The 24,152-nt window shown below is 46.5% G+C and overlaps 3 protein-coding genes across 7 annotated transcripts in view; all 3 read right to left on the reverse strand.

Annotated features, from left to right (window-relative positions):
• The window catches only part of depdc5 (DEP domain containing 5, GATOR1 subcomplex subunit), a 23,753-nt gene extending 13,360 nt beyond the window's left edge, over positions 1 to 10,393 (reverse strand). For 3 of the 5 annotated variants that reach the window (XM_067258269.1, XM_067258268.1, XM_067258265.1), the window contains exons 1-25: positions 10,300 to 10,393; positions 9,855 to 9,922; positions 9,676 to 9,763; positions 9,309 to 9,355; positions 9,090 to 9,175; positions 8,887 to 8,975; positions 8,438 to 8,482; positions 8,252 to 8,321; positions 8,003 to 8,081; positions 7,834 to 7,895; positions 7,654 to 7,723; positions 7,327 to 7,399; positions 6,862 to 6,965; positions 6,697 to 6,771; positions 6,338 to 6,472; positions 6,082 to 6,143; positions 5,856 to 5,929; positions 5,602 to 5,671; positions 5,455 to 5,491; positions 5,187 to 5,307; positions 4,596 to 4,852; positions 4,295 to 4,495; positions 1,293 to 1,428; positions 1,078 to 1,172; positions 839 to 889 (exon numbers count right to left, since the gene is read on the reverse strand). In XM_067258269.1, the coding sequence (XP_067114370.1) occupies positions 839 to 889; positions 1,078 to 1,172; positions 1,293 to 1,428; positions 4,295 to 4,495; positions 4,596 to 4,852; positions 5,187 to 5,307; positions 5,455 to 5,491; positions 5,602 to 5,671; positions 5,856 to 5,929; positions 6,082 to 6,143; positions 6,338 to 6,472; positions 6,697 to 6,771; positions 6,862 to 6,965; positions 7,327 to 7,399; positions 7,654 to 7,723; positions 7,834 to 7,895; positions 8,003 to 8,081; positions 8,252 to 8,321; positions 8,438 to 8,482; positions 8,887 to 8,975; positions 9,090 to 9,175; positions 9,309 to 9,355; positions 9,676 to 9,763; positions 9,855 to 9,922; positions 10,300 to 10,328 (2,224 nt within the window). In that variant the 5' untranslated portion in view covers positions 10,329 to 10,393. Of the gene's footprint in view, positions 1 to 838; positions 890 to 1,077; positions 1,173 to 1,292; positions 1,429 to 4,294; positions 4,496 to 4,595; positions 4,853 to 5,186; positions 5,308 to 5,454; positions 5,492 to 5,601; positions 5,672 to 5,855; positions 5,930 to 6,081; positions 6,144 to 6,337; positions 6,473 to 6,696; positions 6,772 to 6,861; positions 6,966 to 7,326; positions 7,400 to 7,653; positions 7,724 to 7,833; positions 7,896 to 8,002; positions 8,082 to 8,251; positions 8,322 to 8,437; positions 8,488 to 8,886; positions 8,976 to 9,089; positions 9,176 to 9,308; positions 9,356 to 9,675; positions 9,764 to 9,854; positions 9,923 to 10,286 lie in introns of all 5 variants that reach the window. The other 2 variants (XM_067258266.1, XM_067258267.1) reach the window with 2 other exon arrangements.
• Positions 10,394 to 10,811: 418 nt separating this feature from the next.
• rab36 (RAB36, member RAS oncogene family) lies at positions 10,812 to 14,826 on the reverse strand. Its single transcript, XM_067258412.1, has 11 exons — positions 14,728 to 14,826; positions 14,164 to 14,274; positions 13,483 to 13,574; positions 13,323 to 13,397; positions 12,998 to 13,099; positions 12,820 to 12,884; positions 12,661 to 12,712; positions 12,497 to 12,578; positions 12,273 to 12,363; positions 11,512 to 11,628; positions 10,812 to 11,147 (listed from the first exon to the last, which is right to left on the reverse strand). Exons 2-11 carry the CDS (start codon positions 14,242 to 14,244, stop codon positions 11,086 to 11,088), a joined length of 819 nt encoding a protein of 272 aa, XP_067114513.1. The 5' UTR covers positions 14,245 to 14,274; positions 14,728 to 14,826; the 3' UTR covers positions 10,812 to 11,085.
• Positions 14,827 to 18,296: 3,470 nt separating this feature from the next.
• Positions 18,297 to 24,152, reverse strand: part of gnaz (guanine nucleotide binding protein (G protein), alpha z polypeptide) — a 29,274-nt gene continuing 23,418 nt past the window's right edge. Inside the window, exon 3 of the mRNA XM_067258029.1 lies at positions 18,297 to 20,504. Coding sequence (XP_067114130.1) covers positions 20,160 to 20,504 — 345 coding nt within the window. The 3' untranslated portion in view covers positions 18,297 to 20,159. The remainder of the gene's footprint in view (positions 20,505 to 24,152) is intronic.

Below are 24,152 nucleotides of genomic sequence, written 5' to 3' on the forward strand. Positions count from 1 at the left end.
TGTTTGAGGCAGACTGGATGCAGAAGCGGTAATATCCACAGGTGCACGCACACACACACACACACACGCTTTATGAAGAGCGCACCAAGGAAAGCAGTAACTAAGTAGGAAAGCTCACCAGGACAGGGAAGGGTGTCCAGAGAGAAGACAGAGAGAGAGAGAGAGAGAAGGAGAGGGAGGGAGAGAGAGAGGGAGAGAGAAAAAGAATGAGATGTAGCTATAGAGGAAAGTGAGAGATGGAGAAAGAAGTTTGGAGTTGAAGGAGGGGAGGAAGAGGAGAAAATGGAGGATGAGGAGGAGGAGATAGAGGAGGAAGAGGAGGAAATGAAGGAGGAAGAGAAGGAGATGGAGGAGATGGAGGAGGAGGAGATGAAGGAGGAGATGGAGGAGGAAGAGGAGGAGATGGAGGAGGAGATGGAGGAGGAAGAGGAGGAGATGGAGGAGGAGGAGATGGAGATGGAGGAGGAGATGGAAGAGGAGGGGTAGGAGGAGGAGATGGAGGAGGAGATGGAGGAGGAGGAGATGGAGGAGGAGGAGATGGAGGAGGAGGGGGAGGAGGGGACCTAAGTGAACCTTCAGTTTAATGTTTTCCCATCTGATCCACGAGGCCCAACCAGACAGACACCCACAGACGGCCTGGCCAATCAGGGTTAGAGCTGAACATTACATCATCTGTTTGGCTGCTAAAAAACTCCAACCAACCAAACCGATTCTGTTATTGCACACGTGTTCGTGAGTGTCACAGTGCTGATTGAAGTTTGGTGTGCGGGTGTGTGTGTGTGCCTGTGTATGTGAGTGTGTGTGTGTGTGTGTCTTCCTTAAGGTAGGACAGACTCACTTGGGTCAGAAGTGGCGTCTTCAAATGATGAGCCACGGTTGACAGGGGTTCCTGTACAGAAAGAGAGGGCCAGTTTACACAGTTAACATGATATATGATCAACAGCAAGGTTCAGAAGGGATAATCAAGCCTTGTATGTGGTCTGTTCTAACAGAGTGTGTGTGTGTGTGTATGGAGGGTGTGTGTGTGCGTGTGTGTGTGTGTAAGGAGGGTGTGTGTGTGCGTGTGTGTGTGTGTACCCGTGCTGTTACTGCTGGTTGGACTGCCAGTAAACTCCTCCATTCCTCCACTGATGTACAGACTGTTCTCTCCTGTCTGTCGCGAGGTTGACCGCCTGGACGCACACACACACACACACACACACACACACACAAACCCCGAAAATCAATAACAGCTCCACAGCTCTGTCTCTCGCAAAAAGGGGCGTGTCCCTCCACGCGTGGGCGTGTCTAACCTGCCGGTGGCCTCGTGATAGGCCAGTTCTAGGAGCTCTGCGGAGGTGTGGGCGGGATCTCTCTGCTCACTGCCCTGCATCTCAGCCATGTTCTGCCGGGTCTGGTGGTGGATCTGGATGGCCTCTCCAGAAGGCCCTGTAACACAGCCGTCTCTGTAACACAGCCGTCTCTGTAACACAGCCGTCTCTAACACAGCCGTCTCTAACACAGCCGAGTCTGTAACCCAGCCGACACTGTAACACAGCCGTCTCTAACACAGCCGTCTCTGTAACACAGCCGTCGCTGTAACACAGCCGTCTCTAACACAGCCGTCTCTGTAACACAGCCGTCTCTAACACAGCCGTCTCTGTAACACAGCTGTCTCTAACACAGCCGACACTGTAACACAGCCGTCTCTAACACAGCCGTCTCTCTAACACAGCCGTCTCTAACACAGCCGTCTCTAACACAGCCGTCTGTAACCCAGCCGTCTCTGTAACACAGCCGTCTCTAACACAGCCGAGTCTGTAACCCAGCCGACACTGTAACACAGCCGTCTCTAACACAGCCGTCTCTGTAACACAGCCGAGTCTGTAACACAGCCGACACTGTAACACAGCCGACACTGTAACACAGCCGTCTCTAACACAGCCGTCTCTAACACAGCCGTCTCTAACACAGCCGAGTCTCTAACACAGCCGACACTGTAACACAGCCGTCTCTAACACAGCCGTCTCTGTAACACAGCCGTCTCTAACACAGCCGAGTCTGTAACACAGCCGACACTGTAACACAGCCGTCTCTAACACAGCCGTCTCTAACACAGCCAACACTGTAACACAGCCGTCTCTAACACAGCCGTCTCTGTAACACAGCCATCTCTAACACAGCCGAGTCTGTAACACAGCCGAGTCTGTAACACAGCCGACACTGTAACACAGCCGTCTCTAACACAGCCGTCTCTAACACAGCCGACACTGTAACACAGCCGTCTCTAACACAGCCGTCTCTAACACAGCCGTCTCTGTAACACAGCCGAGTCTGTAACACAGCCGACACTGTAACACAGCCGACACTGTAACACAGCCGTCTCTAACACAGCCGTCTCTAACACAGCCGTCTCTAACACAGCCGAGTCTCTAACACAGCCGACACTGTAACACAGCCGTCTCTAACACAGCCGTCTCTGTAACACAGCCGTCTCTAACACAGCCGAGTCTGTAACACAGCCGACACTGTAACACAGCCGTCTCTAACACAGCCGTCTCTAACACAGCCAACACTGTAACACAGCCGTCTCTAACACAGCCGTCTCTGTAACACAGCCATCTCTAACACAGCCGAGTCTGTAACACAGCCGACACTGTAACACAGCCGTCTCTAACACAGCCGACACTGTAACACAGCCGTCTCTAACACAGCCGTCTCTAACACAGCCGTCTCTAACACAGCCGTCTCTGTAACACAGCCGAGTCTGTAACACAGCCGACACTGTAACACAGCCGACACTGTAACACAGCCGTCTGTCTGAAACCTGCCTGCTGTCTCTGCTGCTCTGGGCCTGGGCCACCCTCATGTGTTTAGTCTGCTGTTGTCTACACAACCTCATGTTTAGTCTGCTGTTGTCTACACAACCTCATGTTTAGTCTGCTGTTGTCTACACAACCTCATGTTTAGTCTGCTGTTGTCTACACAACCTCATGTTTAGTCTGCTGTTGTCTACACAACCTCATGTTTAGTCTGCTGTTGTCTACACAACCTCATGTTTAGTCTGCTGTTGTCTACACAACCTCATGTTTAGTCTGCTGTTGTCTACACAACCTCATGTTTAGTCTGCTGTTGTCTACACAACCTCATGTTTAGTTTGCTGTTGTCTACACAACCTCATGTTTAGTCTGCTGTTGTCTACACAACCTCATGTTTAGTCTGCTGTTGTCTACACAACCTCATGTGTTTAGTTTGCTGTTGTCTACACAACCTCATGTTTAGTCTGCTGTTGTCTACACAACCTCATGTTTAGTCTGCTGTTGTCTACACAACCTCATGTTTAGTCTGCTGTTGTCTACACAACCTCATGTTTAGTCTGCTGTTGTCTACACAACCTCATGTTTAGTCTGCTGTTGTCTACACAACCTCATGTTTAGTCTGCTGTTGTCTACACAACCTCATGTTTAGTCTGCTGTTGTCTACACAACCTCATGTTTAGTCTGCTGTTGTCTACACAACCTCATGTTTAGTCTGCTGTTATCTACACAACCTCATGTTTAGTCTGCTGTTGTCTACACAACCTCATGTTTAGTCTGCTGTTGTCTACACAACCTCATGTTTAGTCTGCTGTTGTCTACACAACCTCATGTTTAGTCTGCTGTTATCTACACAACCTCATGTTTAGTCTGCTGTTGTCTACACAACCTCATGTTTAGTCTGCTGTTATCTACACAACCTCATGTTTAGTCTGCTGTTATCTACACCAAACGACTCCCCAGGATGGTGACGTGTTCTGATTCAGAATGTATTTGTGTCTGTATGTGTCAAGTCTATGTATCTTTCAATCAATCTTTCAATCAATCTATCAATCTCTTTTAAATATCTTTCAGTGCGTGTTAAGCAATACAAATCGCCTCAACAGTGTGTGTGTGAGTACAGGTGTGTGTACAGGTGTGTGTACAGGTGTGTGTACAGGGGCGTGTAGAGGTGTGTGTACAGGTGTGTGTACAGGTGTATGTAGAGGTGTGTGTACAGGTGTGTGTAGAGGTGTGTGTACAGGGGCGTGTAGAGGTGTGTGTACAGGTGTGTGTAGAGGTGTGTGTACAGGTGCGTGTACAGGTGCGTGTGTACAGGTGTGTGTAGAGGTGTGTGTACAGGTGCGTGTACAGGTGCGTGTGTACAGGTGCGTGTACAGGTGTGTGTGTACAGGTGCGTGTACAGGTGCGTGTGTACAGGTGCGTGTACAGGTGTGTGTGTACAGGTGCGTGTACAGGTGTGTGTGTACAGGTGCGTGTACAGGTGTGTGTGTACTTACCCACTGGGAAGGTGTGCATCCAGCGGCGTCGGTTGGAGGTGAGCTTCATGGGCATGCGCGAGGGGGCGAAGGGGTTGATGAGAGCCCGCTGGGGGGTGTACCCGCCTGGGCGCACGTGCAGCGTGGACTCAGCGCTGCCCACCGTGAAGCGACCCGGCGCACTCGAATCCCTCTGAGACTCCATCATCTTCTCCAGCAACTCTGACAGGAGACATAGGGAGTCAGGTGGCTGAGCGGTGAGGGAATCAGAAAGGATGGACAGAGGGAGAATAGGAGAGACAGAATGTGTGTGGGCCCGTACCTCTGGTGCTGGTGTACCCCAGCGAGCTGCTGACCTCGTACTGGGCCGGCGCCACGCGAGGGATCAGTAGGATGCTGGACACGCGGCCGAGGCTGTCGTCGGACGCCAGGCTCCTCTGCTCGCTCCTCTGCTCGCTCCTCTGCTCGTCCGGCCCCCCCGCCGAGCGCCCGGGGGACGAGGCGCCCCCGGCCCCCCCGCCGCCGGCCTCGGCCGAACCCCAGCTCTTCCTCCCGCTCGTCTCCCTCTCCCGGCCGGCCCTGGGAGACGAACCCGTCACACAGTCAGAAACCGTTCACAGCCTCAGTTTCTCTTTTTATATCATCCTTTTTTGGGGGGTTGTTGCTTGTTTGTAGTGCCACACTGGGTGCTTTGGGGCACATTTACATTTAGTCATCTAGCAGACGCTCTTATCCAGAGCGACTTACAGTAAGTACAGGGACATTCCCCCGAGGCAAGCAGGTTGAAGTGCCTTGCCCAAGGCCACAACGTCATTTTTCACGGCCGGGAATCGAACCGGCAACCTTCTGATTAATAGCCCAACTGCCTAACCGCTCAGCCATCTGACCCCCATCATCTGGGTAGGGTCTGTACCTGAAGTTTGTGCTCCTCTGGGCTCTCGACGGTCCAGGAAGTCTGAACACCAGTGCATCGTGGGCATCGTAGTCCACTTGGATGGGAAGGCTGTTCTCTGAGTCCTTCGGGGCTCCCAGAGCTGAGGAGAAGATCCAAGGGTTACCAGGGTTACCAGGGTTACCAGGACGCTTTCAAGCTTCTATGACACGTCAAACATTCCACATATGATGCTTATCAACATCCATATGAAGGAAGAACAGACATGAAAACATGGACCTAATCTTACTGTGGTCTTTGCAGCTCCTTAATCGCTCTGCCTGCATCTGGAAATAAAACCAATCAAATGTCATAACACAGATGTGAAATGAAATATATTCAAAGCTTAAACCTATTTCTGATGAGTTTAGCTGGACGTTGCATCCACGTGGCGTACTTTGCGTCCGGCCAGCTTGATGCGGGGGGTGAAGGAACTACAGGAAGACTGGCTCTTGGACGTGTAGAAGCTGTCGACATGGCAACGAAAAGACAAACCAATAAGCTCCACTTCTCTATCAAACACAACTGGACGTTGGAGAAAATATTTGAATTTATTTTGTATTGTCTCCCACTGCAGCTTTAAAGCAACTAGAACTCTTTCAGATGCCTTTTCTCTGACTAACACTTCTGATCTCCCTCATGTCCCTGTACCTGTGGTTGATCCAGTGGGGTAGGTTGTAGTCATCTCCCAGTCTGGAGTCTCCAGGCACCGTCCGGTTGTGAAGCTTGTCATGGTTGTAGAGAGAACAACATTCAGTTCCGGACTCTTATAAGGAACCAATCGGAAGCCTCCTGAAGTTCCGGACTTTTAACAGGGACCAATCGGAAGCCTCCTGAGACATTCCGTCTTCGATTCAGAGTTCCGGAAGCATCTTACCTTGAACAGCGGCACGGCATGAAGAGGCTGCTCCCCCATGCAGACTAGGTCCACACCAATACCTGGAAACACACCAAGTCTGTTTGACTATCATGATTTCAATAGGAAACCGTTGGTTAAGCTTAAGGACTGACGCCTTTCGTAGTGTCTGTCAGTTGACATTTGAACGAGATCAGAATCACAGAAGGAACTTCTACGTGTGCTGGTGACCCGTCGCCGCGGGCGACGCCGCTCTCTCTCTAACCCGGGCGCTCACCGTTGTCGATCATGCGTTGCTTGGTGAGGATCATGAGAAGGCGATCCACCTCGAATACTCCAACCCCGGGAGTGATCACCACGGACATCTGGCCCGTGCGGTCGAAATTACGGTTGATGTAGTGCTTGTCAAAGACTTCAGAGCAGACAAAAACAGGGTTAGTGAGGTTTGTGTGGCCGGTGTTCGATTCCGACCCCCGGGTACATTTCCTGCACGTCCTCAACTCTTTCATCTCCCCAACATTTCCCGTCCCTGTACTACTGTCACTATCTCTTGATAAAGTACAAACGCCGCAAAACGACGTATTTCAAAGGTAAACAATCACAGAGAGCGCCGCGGCGGTCTCCATGACGACTCACCGTTGAAGGACAGGTTGATGGCTTCTAGATAGTTCCCCTGGGCAGCAGTAGAGTTTTGCCCGGAGGGGAAGCCATCTGTGAAGATAAGCACAAACATAAACATACACAACACGTTAAAAACTATATTTTCAAGATGGGAGGGGAGGGGGGGGGGAGACCTGTTACCTGCTCCTTTGAGGCGCACCAGCACAGGGTACTGGATGAAGAGCTTCTTGATGGTGACCAGCAGAGAGGTCCACTCGTCACGTCTCTCGTTCTGAGCGACCACCCTGTACACACGGCACGACACACATCAACACACTACAGAGGGCTTGCTGGCCATCAGATCGCTCAAACTAGCCAGTAACAACAGATGGCTGAGCGGTGAGGGAGTCGGGCTAGTAATCCGAAGGTTGCCAGTTCGATTCCCGGTCATGCCAACTGACGTTGTGTCCTTGGGCAAGGCACTTCAACCTACTTGCCTCGGGGGAATGTCTCTGTACTTACTGTAAGTCGCTCTTGATAAGAGCGTCTGCTAAATGACTAAATGTAAATGTAATACTGTGTATGTGATATCATATTTAGACATCTTTAGCCAGGACGCTATGCTGGGGTTAGAACTATGCAGGAGGTGGCTGAAGGCCTGCTGACCTGTAGAAGTCTTCATAGAAGCGTCCCTCGTGGTCCTGTCTGATGGACCCTCGCAAGATCTCAGGGAACTCCTCTGAGGCCCAAAACAGAAACAAGAAGGTAGTTTGCAACCTAGCGATTTCTAGTCCGACATCGCTAAAAGAGTATTCGTTATCCTATACTTTGATTTGTTTGAGCATGCGTCTTTCGTGTGACCAAGAGTGAGTTTGAACAGAATAGTCGTCAAAGGAGAATGGAAGTGACTTAATTAACCTAATTAATTAGTCATAACAGAGAGTATTTTTCTGTTCAGCCGAGTCTGAAAGGAAGACAAGTGAGGTAACTCACCCATAGTTTTGGCGTTGTAAAAAGTTCGTGAAAAAAGGACCACTGTCACCTCATGGCTACAATTCTTCTCCTAAAAGTAAACGACAGTGAACTTAAGGTTGTTTAACTCCCATTAAACCTCAGGAATTCTTGTTAAAACTGGGTTTACAAATACTGCTGCAGACAATAAAAATCACAAACCTTCCATTTGGCAAAAAGGTCAGACAAGAAACCACTGACAGCCTTCTCAAAGTAGAGATCGCCTGAAACGAACATGTGAAGTCATGCTGTGACCTGTTTACAAGTCCAACTCGATCAGTTATCACATTCCCTCACCAACCAGAATAAAAACTCTATCGGAACAACTCACCATAGATGTCAAAGTCCCACATCTCACAGCTCATCTGGATGAAGATGTACACCATCGCAGACGTGGACCTAAACACCACCTACACGGCAAACAGAGCTAGTATTCAACCGAAAACACAACTTCAAACAGTTGATCACCAGCACTCGAAATATGTACTCGAAATATACACTCGTACATCCATAACTATACTATAGTGTGTTTGAGTTCCCAACACAGTGGTTGTGAAGTGAGCCGATGCTGCCTGCTCACCCTGGTGTCTTCACTGATGTATCCACATGTGACCTTCTCCCCTTTCACCCACAGCTCACTGGCCTGGGCTCTGCAAGGACCGCGGGGAGAACAGACGGGTGTTGAGAGAGGGGACAGAGAAGAAGCGAGTAGAGAAAAACTCCCTTCCTACGTTGGTCACAGTGTGTGTCAGCTTTCCATATGTACCTGATCCCGGCAAACTCCACTTTATGGGTCACGTAGGCAGAAGTGCTCACCTGGGACACGAGAAGGGGTTTCAGTCAGAGGACACCGTGCGCTGACAACATGAACAACTCAATCACGTAAACTGCTAACAACTCAATGGTAAAGGGCAGACACACACACGCACAAACACCCTTGTACACAAGTACGGGGTGTCAGGTGGCTGAGCGGTGAGGGAATCGGGCTAGTAATCCGAAGGTTGCCAGTTCGATTCCCGGTCAAGCCAACTGACGTTGTGTCCTTAGGCAAGGCACTTCACCCTACTTGCCTCGGGGGAATGTCCCTGTACTTACTGTAAGTCGCTCTGGATAAGAGCGTCTGCTAAATGACTAAATGTAAATGTAAGTACACACACACTCTCCACGTCTCCTCTTCCATACACACACACACACACACACAGTGCTGTGAGCCACCTCACCAGACTCTTCTTCAGTCTCCACATGTCTCCTCTTCCGATGTACTGGTCCTTGAAGGTGAGCTCTACAAGGTCCAGGGTTACGTCCTAGCAGACAGACACATCACAAGCCCCTACTTGCTTTATAATGTCTTGATAATGTTGGTTACATTGACTGAAATGAAGACGTTCCTGTTCTGATGAATACATAGACAAAAGAACCTTGGGGTCCACGATGTTGACAATGACATCTTGATAGGCTCGCAGTTTGAAAGCTTGTGCAACAGTCTGATCCACACTGATGGTTTCTATATGAATTGGGATGAAGAATATATCTGGTTTAATATCGACAGATAGCATTCCTTATACAAATCATTGGCAATTGGACTCACTAATGAAATCTGGGCCAGTTTAGCAGTGTGATATAAAGATGTGTTGTACCTTTTTGTAGATCCACTTTGAGGCTTTTCACCTGCAGCAGGAGAGGACTGTAGAGGGGGAGGACGGGAAGATAGAAACAATTCAAAGAGGATTATTTATTCAATCTTACATTTGATTAATTTAGCAGACACTTTTCATCCATAGCTACGTACAAATAACGCACATAGAAAGTAGAGCAGAAGATCAAGGATCAGAAGTGCAGAGGGCTACATTATTTCAGTATAAGGGAAGTCAGAATCAAGGAACAGTATCTACGAGCCGCACAAATGAATAATGACGAATGATTGCATCTATTAGTTCAGCACATAGCCTACGATATGAACGATATGAAGACATAGTAACATGTACTCAAGCACACTCTTCTGACCTGTATTCGTCTGTGGGGTGTGCGATCTCAATGATGTCTCCAAGACTCGCTTGGGGGAAGACTTTGGGGTTCACAACCAACTCATCTTCTGCATAACGGGAGGGATCGTGACAGAATTAGACACAAATATGTATTTAAATGTTTAACGGAGTACTCTTTATTCATCACTTTAAACTCACCGCTCCCCCCAAAGCCTTTCTTGTGCACCACAAGCTTGTAGGTCTTATTAGTCTTCATGGTGAACAGACTGAGGAAACGTAAACAAGCAACACGAGTTAATGGACTGGCCTCACACGCAGAATACCTGACCACATAAACCTATTATATTGATCTGCTTAATATAGAACTCCATTAAAACTGATTCCTAGAATACCACTGTTTATCTTACAGTTATTGACACTGAAGATGATGGATGATGAGCTACTGCAATGTAGCTCTGAACACTGTAACTAAACCAGACAGGACAAAACACCCTTGATAGTCGTCTCGTGATGTTGTCACTGTTAGCTATCTAAGCTAATCTGCCAGCAGTCTTCGAGCCGTGTGCTTGGGTAAGTTGTTTTACTACACAAAATGGAACGGTTAGCGGTTGCATTGAAGGGAAAACTCACATTGAAAACGTACTTATGGGGAATGTATCGGCATTTTTTCATGCATTTCTGAGTTGTTGTGTCTGAATGCTAGCTGGGAGCTTCTGCTGCACCATGATTTCTCCACTTCCTTAAAAACATGTAGTTTCCGCCCACTTGTCACCTCATAAAGGCTGATAATTGGTCAGTTGAAATAGACGTAACTGCGCACGCGTAGCACAACAGACTACAGTAAAGTCTAACACCATATTTTCGGTAGGCGATACAAAAATATTAACTTTTATTTCAAATAGAAGTGGTACAACAGCAACTTAAATGATATAAAAATGTCCTGATATATTGTCAAACTATGTTAAACCTACTTAACCGTGTGGCTTGGTGGTGGGGTGTGTACACTAAATAAATGATTTTATAGAAATTAGTTATTCCAGGAAAATTCTTCATTTAAAATATCTTATATTTTGAAATATTTTGGCAATCTGTGGACTACAGATATGAGAGAAAATGCATAACAAACTTAAATTCCGATGAATTAAAAAACAATCTAAAACACTGTACATTTATTAAATATATATAAAGCATAATACAATTAATGACAAAACAGTCAAATAAAAACATTGAAATCATAAAATACATGGCAGTAGCTGCAGTAGAGCGTCCAGGTAAGAAAACCAAGGAGGACTAAGATGGAAACCAGAAAGAGAATGAAGTGTCATCACATGAACCCTCCACCTCTTCAGTACAGTTCAAATACATGTTTTCTCATCCTTATCCTTCCTCTAGACGGTTTTCTCAGCACCTCATCCACGGCTAGATGTTTTCAGCAGCAGTTTTTCTTTTCGTCTTTCGACTGGGCCTCTTCCAGGTTGACTCTGTCTGAGCCTGGAGGGAGGGAGGGAGGGAGTGAGGGGAGGGGAGGGGAGGGGAGGGGAGGGGAGGGGAGGGAGGGAGGGAGGGAGGGAGGGGAGGGGAGGGGAGGGGAGGGGAGGGAGGGAGGGGAGGGAGGGAGGGAGGGAGGGAGGGAGGGAGGGAGGGAGGGGAGGGAGGGAGGGAGGGAGGGAGGGAGGGAGGGAGGGAGGGAGGGAGGGAGGGAGGGAGGGAGGGAGGGAGGGAGGGAGGGAGGGAGGGAGGGAGGGAGGGAGGGAGGGAGGGAGGGAGGGAGGGAGGGAGGGAGGGAGTAAACTGAATTAAAGTGTCTGCAAATTGACATTGCCCTGACCCTGAATAACAAAAAGTCGCCCCTTACCGATACTGTTTCCCCTTCCAATGCTGTTAGGGGTGATCCCTTTCTCCAGGTCTTTTAGTATGGAGTCCTCAAAGGCCAAGGCAGCCACTCTAAAGAAGAACTCCTGCACATTGTCACCTAAAACAGAGCCACAAACACAGTTTATACACACACACAGAAAGAAGGTTAAAGACGCACTTGTTCCGGGAGTACAACGGTACTTAGGAATGATTTGCTGGACCTGATATTAGTTTCCTCTAGGAAAACAATGACTCTTATTGAGGGACTTGTTTCTCTTGTTGGTTAGTTGTAACTGATTTAACTTCTTGTACTTTGAATTATATTATTGTTGCTTGCTTTCCTACAGGTACACTCTTGCACTTTTGAGGTTTATGTTGTTTAATTGTAACTTGTTTAACTACGTGCTCTTATGTTTCTTCCCATTGGCACTTATTTGCTTTTCACAATGTTTGCTTCATGTTTTGGCTACCCGCAATGTTTTGGGGTTATCTCGTTGTTCATGATCATTGACCTATGCACTTTTGTAAAGCTCTTTCTTGGAAGTCGCTTTGAATAGAAGCGTCTGCTAAATGAATAAATGTAAATGTAAGAGCTGTGGCTGTATACGTTACAGTTATTACAATTGAGAAGAGCCACGTTTTTACTGCAAGCTTTCCATAGATCTCAAGTCTCTGCCATTACATTTACAGTGCATTTTTGTTTACGATACTGATGATTTTGAAGTTATCAGCCTTTCATCTCAATGTCAAAGATGTATGCACCTGTTTTGGCAGAAACCGACCAAAATTCAGCGTTCATCTCAGTCGCTATTCTGAGAGCATCTTTCTCTGTCCTGTGGCATTCCTCTGGGGACTTGCGGAGACAGAAAAAAAGGAATACAATGCATGAATGAAAGCATGAATCCCGTAAGGCCAAAAGACTAAATGTGTGAGTTTGTTCTGTGAACATATGATATGATCGTGAGCATTCACGTAAGTGACCTCACCAGTAGGTCACTCTTTGTTCCAACCAGGAAGACAAAACAGGAACCTGGCTCGTTTTCTCTCAGGGCTTCCTCCAGCCACTGTCTGAAGGAAGAGGTACATTTTAGATGCTTTTTCTTGTTCCCGTTAATTAATCCGGCCCCTTATTAATGTCTCTCGACCTTACCGTGTGTGCTCTAGAGTCTTGATGTCTGCCATGTCGAAGACAGTGACGATCACTGTGAAAAACAAACTCCATATGTGAGTAGAGACATCGGCAACAACAACAAGAAATCTGCGTCTGTTCTCACAAATCACTTTATCCTTAAGGGAAAAACCTTTTTACCCTGAGCACCTCTGTAGTAGGCAGAAGCAATGCATTTAAATTTCTCTTGGCCCGCTGTGTCCCAGCTACATTGTGAGAGCAACAGAACAGATCAGTGACTGTAAAGTACTGGCAATAATTCTAAAATCAAAGCCGTAGATGTGTACAAATGTCAAAACACACAGAAATGTGTACTTACATCTGGAGAGAGAATGGAACTCCACAGAGCTCAAACCTCTCGATTTCAAAGTCCACCCCGATGGTTGCTTTGTAATCCCGGTCAAACGCATCTTTGCAGAACCTGAGGGCAAAACAGATGCATGTAAAACAATCGATATCATCTACATCTATATGAATACAGCTCTGGAAACAATGGAGAGACCACCGTACCTTTTTCTTTGATTAAAAAAAAAAGTTGAGAAGGACAATTTTGAGTGAGGAACAGAAGGATACAATTTGCAGTGGCCTCTTAAATTTTTACAAATCGACAAACCCATACTGTAGAACAAGCTGTCATCCTGTACCTATTGATGAGGCAGGTCTTGCCTACATTCAGGTCGCCCACGACTACCGCTTTCGACATCTTCAGCCTGTCCCATCTTCAGAAGCAGATTAAACAGAAGGCGTCATCACTGTTATTCATCTGACTGGAATTAGGTTAATTAGGCCAACCGATAAACTGACCCATGGTGCCTTTCATCTCTGTCTTTAACAGCAACCCTGGCCTCTGCATTCCAGTCGTCCTTCTTCTGTAAACAAGCCTGTGGGTTGTGACACTGGAAGGAAGGGATGGAGTGATCGGAGAATCGACGTTAGTAGTTAACACAGAGGAGAATCGGTGAGGGAAAACATACTTGAGGCCTGGAAGGAGACATTTCGGTACATGTCGGTCGTTAGAAACGTCCCATCTGATCTAGAGGTTCTCCCACTACTGTCAACTTTCAAATTGACTGTCTACTTTCCCTAACTCTGAGGGGGGAAAGAGTTTTAGGTGGAAGTTTGTTTGTTGTGAAAACTGAAATGAGAACCGCTGCTAACTGACTGGGGTCTTTATGGAAGTTGGGTTAATGGACAAATGTATACCGTGTGCCGTTCTTTCAGAAAATTTGTCCGAAACTAGTCCTGTGATCCAGCTACGCACACACAACCGTCTGTGAAAAAGGAGCCTTGAATGGATGTCACACGTTTTCAATAACCTGAATCTTAAGATTCAGGTTATTAGTTAAAATTGCCACTCCGGCCTTCTCCTACATCCTGTTTGTTCCTCACTCTCCGTTAAAATACCGTATCCGCAGTAACTGTCTGTGGTCATTTAGGCTTAGACGAATAGTTTGTTTTGTGGCAGTAGCTTAGTGGTTAGAATACCTTTGGGAACTTGCAGATGACCCTGTCTCTGCTTACAGGTGCGGAGAAGTGCTTCATCGTCCCGTTCCTCGTCTCGTCCATACTGATTTGGAGAACGAGGTTTGCTAAAACCTGTAAAGCAGAATATATTCTCACCATGCGAGTGGCAGTGACCACGCATGTCTGTCTGACATTCTCACCTCATCACATATCCCAATAACTTATTGTAGTGCAATATAATTTACAATTAGCCTTCATTTCAAGTAGTTGTGTGAAGGCAAAACAACTGTTCTCAGGGCTTCTCCCTCGAATGCGTATATTTTCAATGTCTGATTAGACTGGTAAATGCATATAACCGTAACTAGATATTAAATGCATATAACCGTAACTAAATATTAAAACATGAATGCAAAACTCGAACGAGCTCGTGAAAACGTGAGTTTAGTTTGCTAGGTAGCTAGCTAATACTGTAGCAGTTGTTAGATATTGCGAGCATAAATAAGATGGCAGCAATTTGTGAATACTGTAAACAATTACCAATGAATGTGTAACATTGTAACGGCTAGTTAAGCCAATTGTACTCACGTTTTCCTTTCAACTTGTACTGGTTGTGTGTTTCAGTGTAGCAGACAAGCTCGAGCTCTGCATCAGACCAATTCGTATCTCCATAGCAACCCCGTGCCGTGCCCCACCGGCAAGCATCACGTGGCTTGGAGCCCGACTGCAGATACATTTATCGATAACATTTAAGAGATTGTCTACATCGACTGTACACGTCACGATATTAAGCGATATTCTGGTGGTGCGTACCAGCGAGGAGGGCATATAGTCGAACGTACAAATCGTTTGCCTTGATTGGGCAGTTTTGAATTCCACAAATGAAATTCATACATCGCTGAACATTTTATGTAAGAGCATACATTAACGAGGAGTTGTGGGAAATAACTAAGCCGATGAAATGTCTTCTATCGTGAAAGCCTGTGACGTAATCAGACCCGTACAGATGTACAGCACCCACTTAGGGAAGGATGTAATTCTCTCGTTTAATTGATTATTAAAACAAAGACTCAGTGGACCAGCCTCCGTCTAGACCCAACTCGTAGATGCGTCTGCGCCTGTAGCCTTAAACATTGCATTGGGAGCTCAAGTAAGCTCAAAGCTATTAATTCTGTTCTGAGTGAATGTACCGAAATTAATTTCTTCGTTCCTACCAGATCTCTCAAACAGGTGTGAACGCCGGCTGAGGCAGTTATTACGGTAACACCGAAAGTTCCTGTTACTCCCACGGGACGGCAGTAGAGATCCGACAGCTGCTTTAGCCATGCAGATTGCTGTGTCATGCCAAGCAAGCTAGTCCTTTACACATTTTCAGTAATCATCGTCTCGCACCATGAACAGACTAGGAAATGTTCATGGTCTGGGGGGGGGGGGGACAAGCTGGGGCCAGTTGTATTGTTAGCGGGTCCAGTTACATTAAACACTATTGTTGTCATAGTCTTCTTGATTAACAGGCAAAATGCCATGTTTATAATTATTCAGACTTTACATTTAGGGTCCCCACAAGGGGGCCCAAGCTTGTTGTCACAGGGGCACAGGCCCCCCTGATCCCCCCAGACTCAACCATGGATACTGTTTCCAAGACAATATAAACAGTGTGATGTTATGCTGGTGTTCATGACCATACTGGCATAAGAAATAAGAAACGTAAGATAACAGTCAAATAAATCACCCAGTTCTAGGCCGATCCTAAAGCCTGGTAGAGTAATGTCAGATTCTCAGCAGGGCAGGGTTAAAGTGTGGCAAGGTTTTGTCTAGACCGACTAATACCTGCTAATGGTCCTATAACCCTAATGTGTCTGAGATGCACTAATATCTCCTTCATCCCTCAGGTGTGATTCTGTCTCATCACTGATCAATACTTGATGGACCACAACAGGGCACTATGAGGCCTGATTAATTCCCTTCCTCCTCTCCCAATCCCCACACATTAATCCTCTCCTTTTCCAAAACCCAGTTGGGCCTGCAGTATGTAGGGCAGCTCCGTGATTTGTCTGCTTTTAATGTCTTATGTACCCCCGGTACGGTGTCCTTGAGTGCCGAGAAAGGCGCCTTTAAATAAAATATATTATTATTATTATACGGTGGCTTGACGCTTTATGACAGGAGGACATCCCAGTTGTGCTGGGATGTCAGCTTCTATTCAAAAGGTCTATATCTCTTGAATATCCACTCTTGGACTCGACAGAGCCCCTGGATCGAGCACCGAAAGTGTGAATCACTGCAAATCCAGCCCAGTTCAGTACATCTGCCATGCTGTTCTAAAGTGTGAACGCGTTTCAACAATCCCTCTTTGATCGTTCGGGTCATGTGAGGTGTCTCTCTCTCTCTTCTCTCTCTCCTCTCCTCTTGTTTTTTTTTTTTTTGTTGTCTTTTTTTTCCGGTCTTGATATTGGTTCCCTCTTTTAGAAAACGCATCCTTCTTTTGATTCGCTCCTGCATCAAAACAGTACCCCAAAGGGTGTATATTAAGACTGACGATCAAAGAGTTTTTGTTTTGTTTGTTTTTTTAGGGGAGGGGGGAGGGGGGGGGGAATAAAAGCTAAATGGGAGATGCAAGACCTAACCGATGGAAAAATGTGCTGATGATTTAATCAGACTAATAATAAACCTCAAAATGAAGGGATTTGTAGTTTTTTGCTGTGTGCAATGGCTGCCTCACTAAGAATGTGACTACAAATACTTCTGGGCGTGTGTCAGTTTGTGCTTTTTACTGGATAGACGGATGAGAACCATTAAACTACATGTATGTTTTCTCTATATACCTCCTTTGATTGCTGCAGCTAGTTCACCAAGTCAAAGTAGTTTGTTGACTCCTCATGACTGTCACAAGGTCGAGTTACAGCAAGACTCTGCATCCCCTATGGAGGAATTTATTATTTTTACTGCCTAAACAAATACCCACTGTTACTAAAAACTGTAACCTTTCTCCTCTCTCTTTCTCCACCTCCTCTCTCTCTCTCTCTCTCTCTCTCTCTCTCTCTCTCTCTCTCTCTCTCTCTCTCCGTCGGTCCCTCGCTCCCTCTTACCTTTCAGTCTTTGATCTTGACTAGGTTATGGACAGTTATGTAGTTGCTGATGTGACGCTTGGTGTTTGTTGTTGGCAGTCGGCTGTGGTAATCTCTCTCAGGGTGGACTGCAATCCTTTCCTTTGGCATCGTTAGTCAGTGACTTATTAGATATGAGTCAGAAGTGGAGTCAAATGGCTGAGCGGTTAGGGAATCGGGCTAGTAATCAGAAGGTTGCCGGTTCGATTCCTTGCTGTGCAAATTGACGTTGTGTCCTTGGGAAAGGCACTTCACCATACTTGCCTCGGGGGAATGTCCCTGTAATTACTGTAAGTCGCTCTGGATAAGAGCGTCTGCTAAATGACTAAATGTGGAATTCAGACCAAGACATTCGCAAATTTACCTAAAGTACATCACAGTGCGGTAATGAGCAGTTATATACTGTATTTTCTTCTCCAAAATACGAAATAAGCATCTGTAATTATCTGGTGTAGATTCGAGGATAGATGGGAGTTTGAGCAACGTTGCTCTATTAGTACATAAATAATGAGCTGTCAGACAAGACACCACTCATACAGGGTTAAGCAGGGTCTGAGCTCTAATTGGTGTGGAATGTGTGGCCGTCCTAACTGTCTCTACCAACCTGTCACAGCTATGCACCAAAGAAACTTTCATCACATGAATTCATTTGGGAGTGATTTAATTGCATACTTTATTTGTGTTCATTATTTTTGCTCTGGTCGTGTGGGGATGGTCAGAAAAAAAGAACAAGCTTTTTTGAATATTTTTTTTATCTTGATTACAGAAAGCGAAGAGAGAGAGAGAGAGAGTGGCAGATGATTTAGAAACTGCACGTTCTACCCAGACTAATAAGTATATTTGGTGCAGTGCAAGTGCTATGACGTGGTGAGTGCTTAGAAGTACAGACTGTAACATAAATGAGGACACCAGCCCATTGTCAGCTTCAGTGCCTTTGAACCCCCTTCCCCCTAGTCCAGGAACTGAATTTGCTCCCACACATTTCACACAGACAAGGGAATCTGTGTTCTCACCCACATTTCCAATGACACATTCTCACCACAGTCAGAATTTGCATAATTAATTTTATTTCTTTGTTATTATTCTTTTTTTAATAAGTCTTCTAAATTGTTTGTTTTTGTTGATGTGGACATCCTGTAAAGTAAGGTTAAACCTGGAGCCCTTAGAGGAGTTGTTACTGTAAAAGGTGAGCGTTTGAACAGCCCTCCTCCTGCCCACCTCTCTCTCTCTCGCTCTCTCTAACTATCTCTCTCTCTCTCGCTCTCTCTAACTAACTGTCTCTCTCTCGCTCTCTCTAAATATCTGTCTCTCTCTCTCTCGTCTACCTCCCTTGTATGCTATATACCCCAATAACAGTATCCCACCTCAATCTTTATTTATCATTTGTTTTAACAAAAAGTGTACCGTACAGTATATTTACACATCATACCCACTGACAGTAGAACAATTTCCACTTAGATAAAGCAAGGAGTACTGAAACTGAAATTTTGTTTTTTTTTCTCATTCATATATTTTTTGCAATCTATTTTCCTTTAATCCTCCCTCGACCCACAAAATCTTTTCATGCTGGATTTGTAATGAGCTTGTCGTTATCATCATCCCCATCGCCACAACCGTCATCATTATAATATAACTCTTTTCAATAAATTCCTCTTAGACAACAGATGTACAATCGTACACAGTGTTTGACTTCCATATATTTTTGGGAATATATTAGTTAAACAGAAAACAGTTTAACAGAAAACGAATTGAAAATAAAAAATATCAATATCCCAAAGTAACAAAACCATGCATGTTTTTGTCAATAAAAAAACAAAAATGGAACATTATTGATGGGATTTGTTTTTTATTTACATTGGAATTGGCACTCTTTTTGATGTCTCTTTTGCTGGAAACTGGAATGATCTAAGAGAACACTATGGACTGAGTGTAACACTAGCCTGGTTAATCAGAGGCCTGCTCTAAAAGGCAGGTTGGACATACGTAATCATTTTAAAACACAAAAACAAAGAAAAGAGAAATAAACGAGATAAAACAAGACTACCTTTTAAAGAGCAATTCAGGCCAACCGATGAGATGCAGTGTATGTTGTGTGGAAAACCATTCTCTTCAACTGTAGACTGTGGCAGTTATTTTTCTCATTTGAACTGAAACCCTGTGACATCATGTCCCTGAGGGTCACCCCAGGACTGTGTGTGTCCTCTCCTGTAGACATGCCCTGTGGATCAGCCGTCCTTCTCCTGACAGGAAGAAATCCTAAAGAATGTATTGATCATCTTTTTTTGTTTTTTTTTGTCCTGTATATTTTTTTAATAATTTTTTTTTTTGTGATTTTTTTTTTTGGAAAAGCAGCATTAATGGAATCAGACAAATTAAATCAACTGAAGAAGACAAAAAAGAAATAATTGAATTGCCAATGAAGACCGACCCTAGGTTTTGACAAGCAGAAGGTGGGGTGAATGTCTTTTGTTTCCAGTGTTTCCACGTCAAACAAGTATTTGACAGTTGATCCCAAGTCTTTGTGTGTGAGCAAACATAGGGATGTGTGTACATGTGTTTGTGTGTGTGTGTGTGTGTGTCCCTACATACTCATATATTCAGTGCAAACACATTGATGCCAACCATGGATAAACTCACACATTGAGCATAGCGCTCCCAACTCTTATTTCAGAACCAAACCGTCGAGCACAGAGATCGTCCCTGACTAATTCATCCACTGGCTCTCCTCACAGTCCTCTGCTGCACTTGTCCCAAGAGACAGACAGACAGGCAGGGCAGCAGGCAGACAGGCAGTCGGGCAAATAGGCCTTTAGTTTTGCCAGCCAAGTGGTGGGCCAACTGCTGCCGATGCGGCCATCAAAATCCCACGCCCCGTACCTCGCCCTGTGCTCCCTGTGCCCCTCGCCCATAACCTTAGCACAGCCCAATGTACTTGAGATTGTTCTGGATGATCACGTCCGTGACGGCGTCGAACACAAACTGGATGTTGCTGGTGTCGGTGGCGCAGGTGAAGTGGGAGTAGATCTCCTTGGTCTCCTTGTTGCGGTTCAGGTCCTCGAACTGCCGCTGCACGTACACGGCCGCCTCTTCGTAGGTGTTCTGGCCTTTGTAGTCGGCAAAGCAGACCGTCAGAGGGATGCGCTTGATCTTCTCCGCCAGCAGGTCCTTTTTGTTGAGGAAGAGGATGAGCGACGTGTTGGTGAACCAGTTGTTGTTGCAGATGGAGTCGAAGAGACGCAGGCTCTCTGCCATGCGACTCTGTGGAGGCGGGGATGTGTGGAGGGGAGGGTGGAGGGGTGGTGGGGAGGGGTGGTGAGGAGGGGGAAGAAGAAAAGAGAGGAGATTACGATGATTACGAGACACATTTGACACTGTTGACAAAATGAGAAATGTCAAGGCTTGTTCATAGGGGTGTTTGCGCTGGAATCAAGTTAATGAAATTGGAGTAAGGTCTAGGGTCACGCTCAAAACATTCAGGCGTGGAACAGCAAGCTTTGAGCAGCAGAAGAATGTCAGTTGCCAGCAACTACGTGAGGTCAGTGCAGATAAGGACGAATGTTGGGAATCATAAAGGCACGCCCTGCATCCCATGGGTCTCCCCTGGAGCCGCTAAAGGTGGGATTATGTCTGTTGTGTCAACATGGGCTGGAGACTGTCAGAGAGAAGCCTGCACTTGAAATGGGAGTCAGGTGGCTGAGCGGTTAGGGAGTCGGGCTAGTAATCTGAAGGTTACCGGTTCGATTCCCGGCTCTGCCAAGTGACGTTGTGTCCTTGGGCAAGGCACTTCACCCTACTTGCCTCGGGGGGAATGTCCCTGTACTTACTGTAAGTCGCTCTGGATAAGAGCGTCTGCTAAATGACTAAATGTAAATGTAACTCCCCACACAAACAGGGCATGTTTCGATACGATACGATGAACTTTAATGTCCCGCTCAGGGAAATTTTTTCCATCTTGTATCCTCTCTCATTCGGAGCATACTGTTGCAGGGTTGCAGCGGCTATTTTTCACGCAACATGAAGGAATGGTTACTTGAACTCACTAACTTGAAGAGGGATAGTGATGCCTGCTGTTAGCATCGCAAGTGCGACTATGAGAGGGGCTGTCGAAATCTGAAGAGACCATCTTGAGAAACAAAGAGTGTGTGTATGTGTGTGTGTATGTGTATATATACGTGTGTGTGTGTGTGTGTGTGGGGGGGGTGTATTTCTGTGGACAGATGGAACTAATCACATACAGAACATGCTGCAGAGGCTGAGTTCTAAACTTAAACATGTGTTCAGTGATGACATATTCTCTCGACCTCTCAGCGGAGGCCAAGGCTATACAAGCACGACTTTAATTTTTCCCTGACGCACAGACTCACATATCTGCCATCGCTGTTTAAAATAATACAGTCAGGAATCTATACTTAAGTGTAATCTTGCGGTCCTTTTTCATCCAGCAAAACACCAAACTTGTCAGCTGTATTTTATCCCTGAGGATGACTGGTATATTCCTCCTAAGTTGTTTTTCAAATTCCTGAATGGAAGCCAGAAGTTCGGGGAGTTGTAGCCAAAGGATTCATCATAGCAGTTCATATCACATGGTTTAAACTGGAATTCCACATTTCCACGTGTAGTCAATGCGAAATGAAAACGGATTCTGTTCCTCAGAATACTGTGGTTCTCTGGTGAGCGTGTGTGTTAGAACAGGGTAGACTTGAGAACAAAGAACAATAAAGAATTTGATTTGCCAAATAAATCTCGGTTTGAGAACTGGCAAATTGTAGACAGTCGGTGCAACCAAATATAAAAGGATTAACCGTCTGACATCAGTCAAGCTCTGCCAAGTTGACTGGTCACCCTTACGAGATGTGTAATCTCTTTAGGTCAACAAAAGCATGTGGCAATATTTCAGTAAAATCTCCCTGCGCCAGAAATATATAGCCTGAATGTGTGTGTGTATGTGTGTGTTTGTGTGTGTATGTGTGTGTGTGCGTGTGTGTGTGTATATGTATGTGTGTTTATGTATGTGTGTGTGTACCTGCGTGTGTGTGTGCATGTGTGTGAATGTATATGTGTGAGCGAATGCGTTTGTGTGTGTGTGTGGGAGTGTGTGTGTGTGTGTGTGGGAGTGTGTGTGTGTGGGAGTGTGTGTGTGTGTGTGTGTGGGAGTGTGTGTGTGTGTGTGTGGCGCCTCCAGGCATGTGGTGTGTATCCAGTAGCTTGTGACTGAGGGAGGACGGCAGTCGTAAGACTAGCCTGCTGTTTAAAAGGTTACACACAACATCATGGTGCTCTGAGCAATTCACAAGACCCCCTCTCGGAGACAAAGCAAGATGGAGAGAACACAGAAGCAGGGCGGTGGTTGGGTGCATCCAGAGAGTTTGCAAAGTGCTCTACTACAGCTAACAAAGCCATCATTAACCATCCAAACAGTCGAGGTTTTTGCCGACATGGCATGACTCCTGTCTTCGGATCGTCACGGTTTTACGCCTTGAGCCAAGGGCCCCAGGACCCGTGTGTAGGATAACCATCCCCCCTTCTGATAACCCTGTAGGATAACCATCCCCCCTTCTGATAACCCTGTAGGATAACCATCCCCCCTCCTGATAACCCTGTAGGATAACCATCCCCCCTTCTGATAACCCTGTAGGATAACCATCCCCCCTTCTGATAACCCTGTAGGATAACCATCCCCCTTCTGATAACCCTGTAGGATAACCATCCCCCCTCCTGATAACCCTGTAGGATAACCATCCCCCCTTCTGATAACCCTGTAGGATAACCATCCCCCCTTCTGATAACCCTGTAGGATAACCATCCCCCCTTCTGATAACCCTGTAGGATAACCATCCCCCCTCCTGATAAACCTGTAGCGTGAAGCTCTCACGCCGCACCGCCCGTCGGGACACTCTAAATGTGCACACTTCGTCAGCCGTGCGAGTCGGCGTCGGAAGACGCGAGCCTCCTGAAGGGTCTCTCGGCCGTCCGGAGGGCCTCTCCACCGTGGGGCTTCCAGGGGCGTGAAAAGGGAGCTTTCCCTCTAATCCAGCTGAGTGGCTCAGGGGCTGAGGTGAGACCTTCTTCACAGCGCACCGTGAAGAAGGTCAGAGCCAGCAAGCCTGCGTTCCTGGCCCTCCTCCCCGAGCCCTCCTCCCCGAGCCCCGCCGCTAGGAGAGGCAGGCTGGGAGAGGCAGGCTGGGAGAGGCAGGCTGGGAGAGGCAGGCTGGGAGAGGGCTGGTCGTGCAATGGGAAGCTCCAGGCTCCTTACTTGCCCACTCCGTCACACAGAGTACCCCCTCACATGGGGGAAGGAGCGGACCCTGAGGTGTGAACACCCAGTACGACAGCACCCCCCCCCTCCCCTTTCTCCCCTCACCACACTCCCAAACCCTACACACACACACGCACACTCACACACATACACACACTCATACACACACACGCATGCACACACACACACACACACACACTCTTTTCCCTGGACTCCCAGCAGTGCCTTGCCTCCCTGAGCAGGGTAGACACAGGCCTTAATTAAACTTAAGTATTAATGAGAAGGTTCAGTCCTGTGTTAATGTTTTGTTTCCAGTAAATACGGCATGCAGCAGGGAGGAAACACCCCACAATTGAAGTCATTTCGTTTTCAATTCAAATGGCAGCGCCTGATAATCGCCATGGCCACAGAGAAAGGGGCTCATTGCACACAACCACGGTTTTTAATTGAGGCAATCCCTCTTCTCTTTCTTCTCTCTCTTCTCTTTCTTCTCTCTCTTCTCTCTCCTTGCGTCTCGCACCGTTGTTCTCACGTTCTCTCTTTCTCTTTATCCTTCTCTTTCGCCTTCTCTCTCCTCTCTTTCTCCATTGGTCTCTCTTCTCTCTCTCCTCTCTCCTTGTCTCTCTCATCTCTTTTCTCGTCTCTCTCCT

The sequence above is a fragment of the Osmerus mordax genome, chromosome 20, assembly GCF_038355195.1.
Source record: "Osmerus mordax isolate fOsmMor3 chromosome 20, fOsmMor3.pri, whole genome shotgun sequence".
Taxonomy (NCBI): Eukaryota; Metazoa; Chordata; class Actinopteri; order Osmeriformes; family Osmeridae; genus Osmerus; species Osmerus mordax.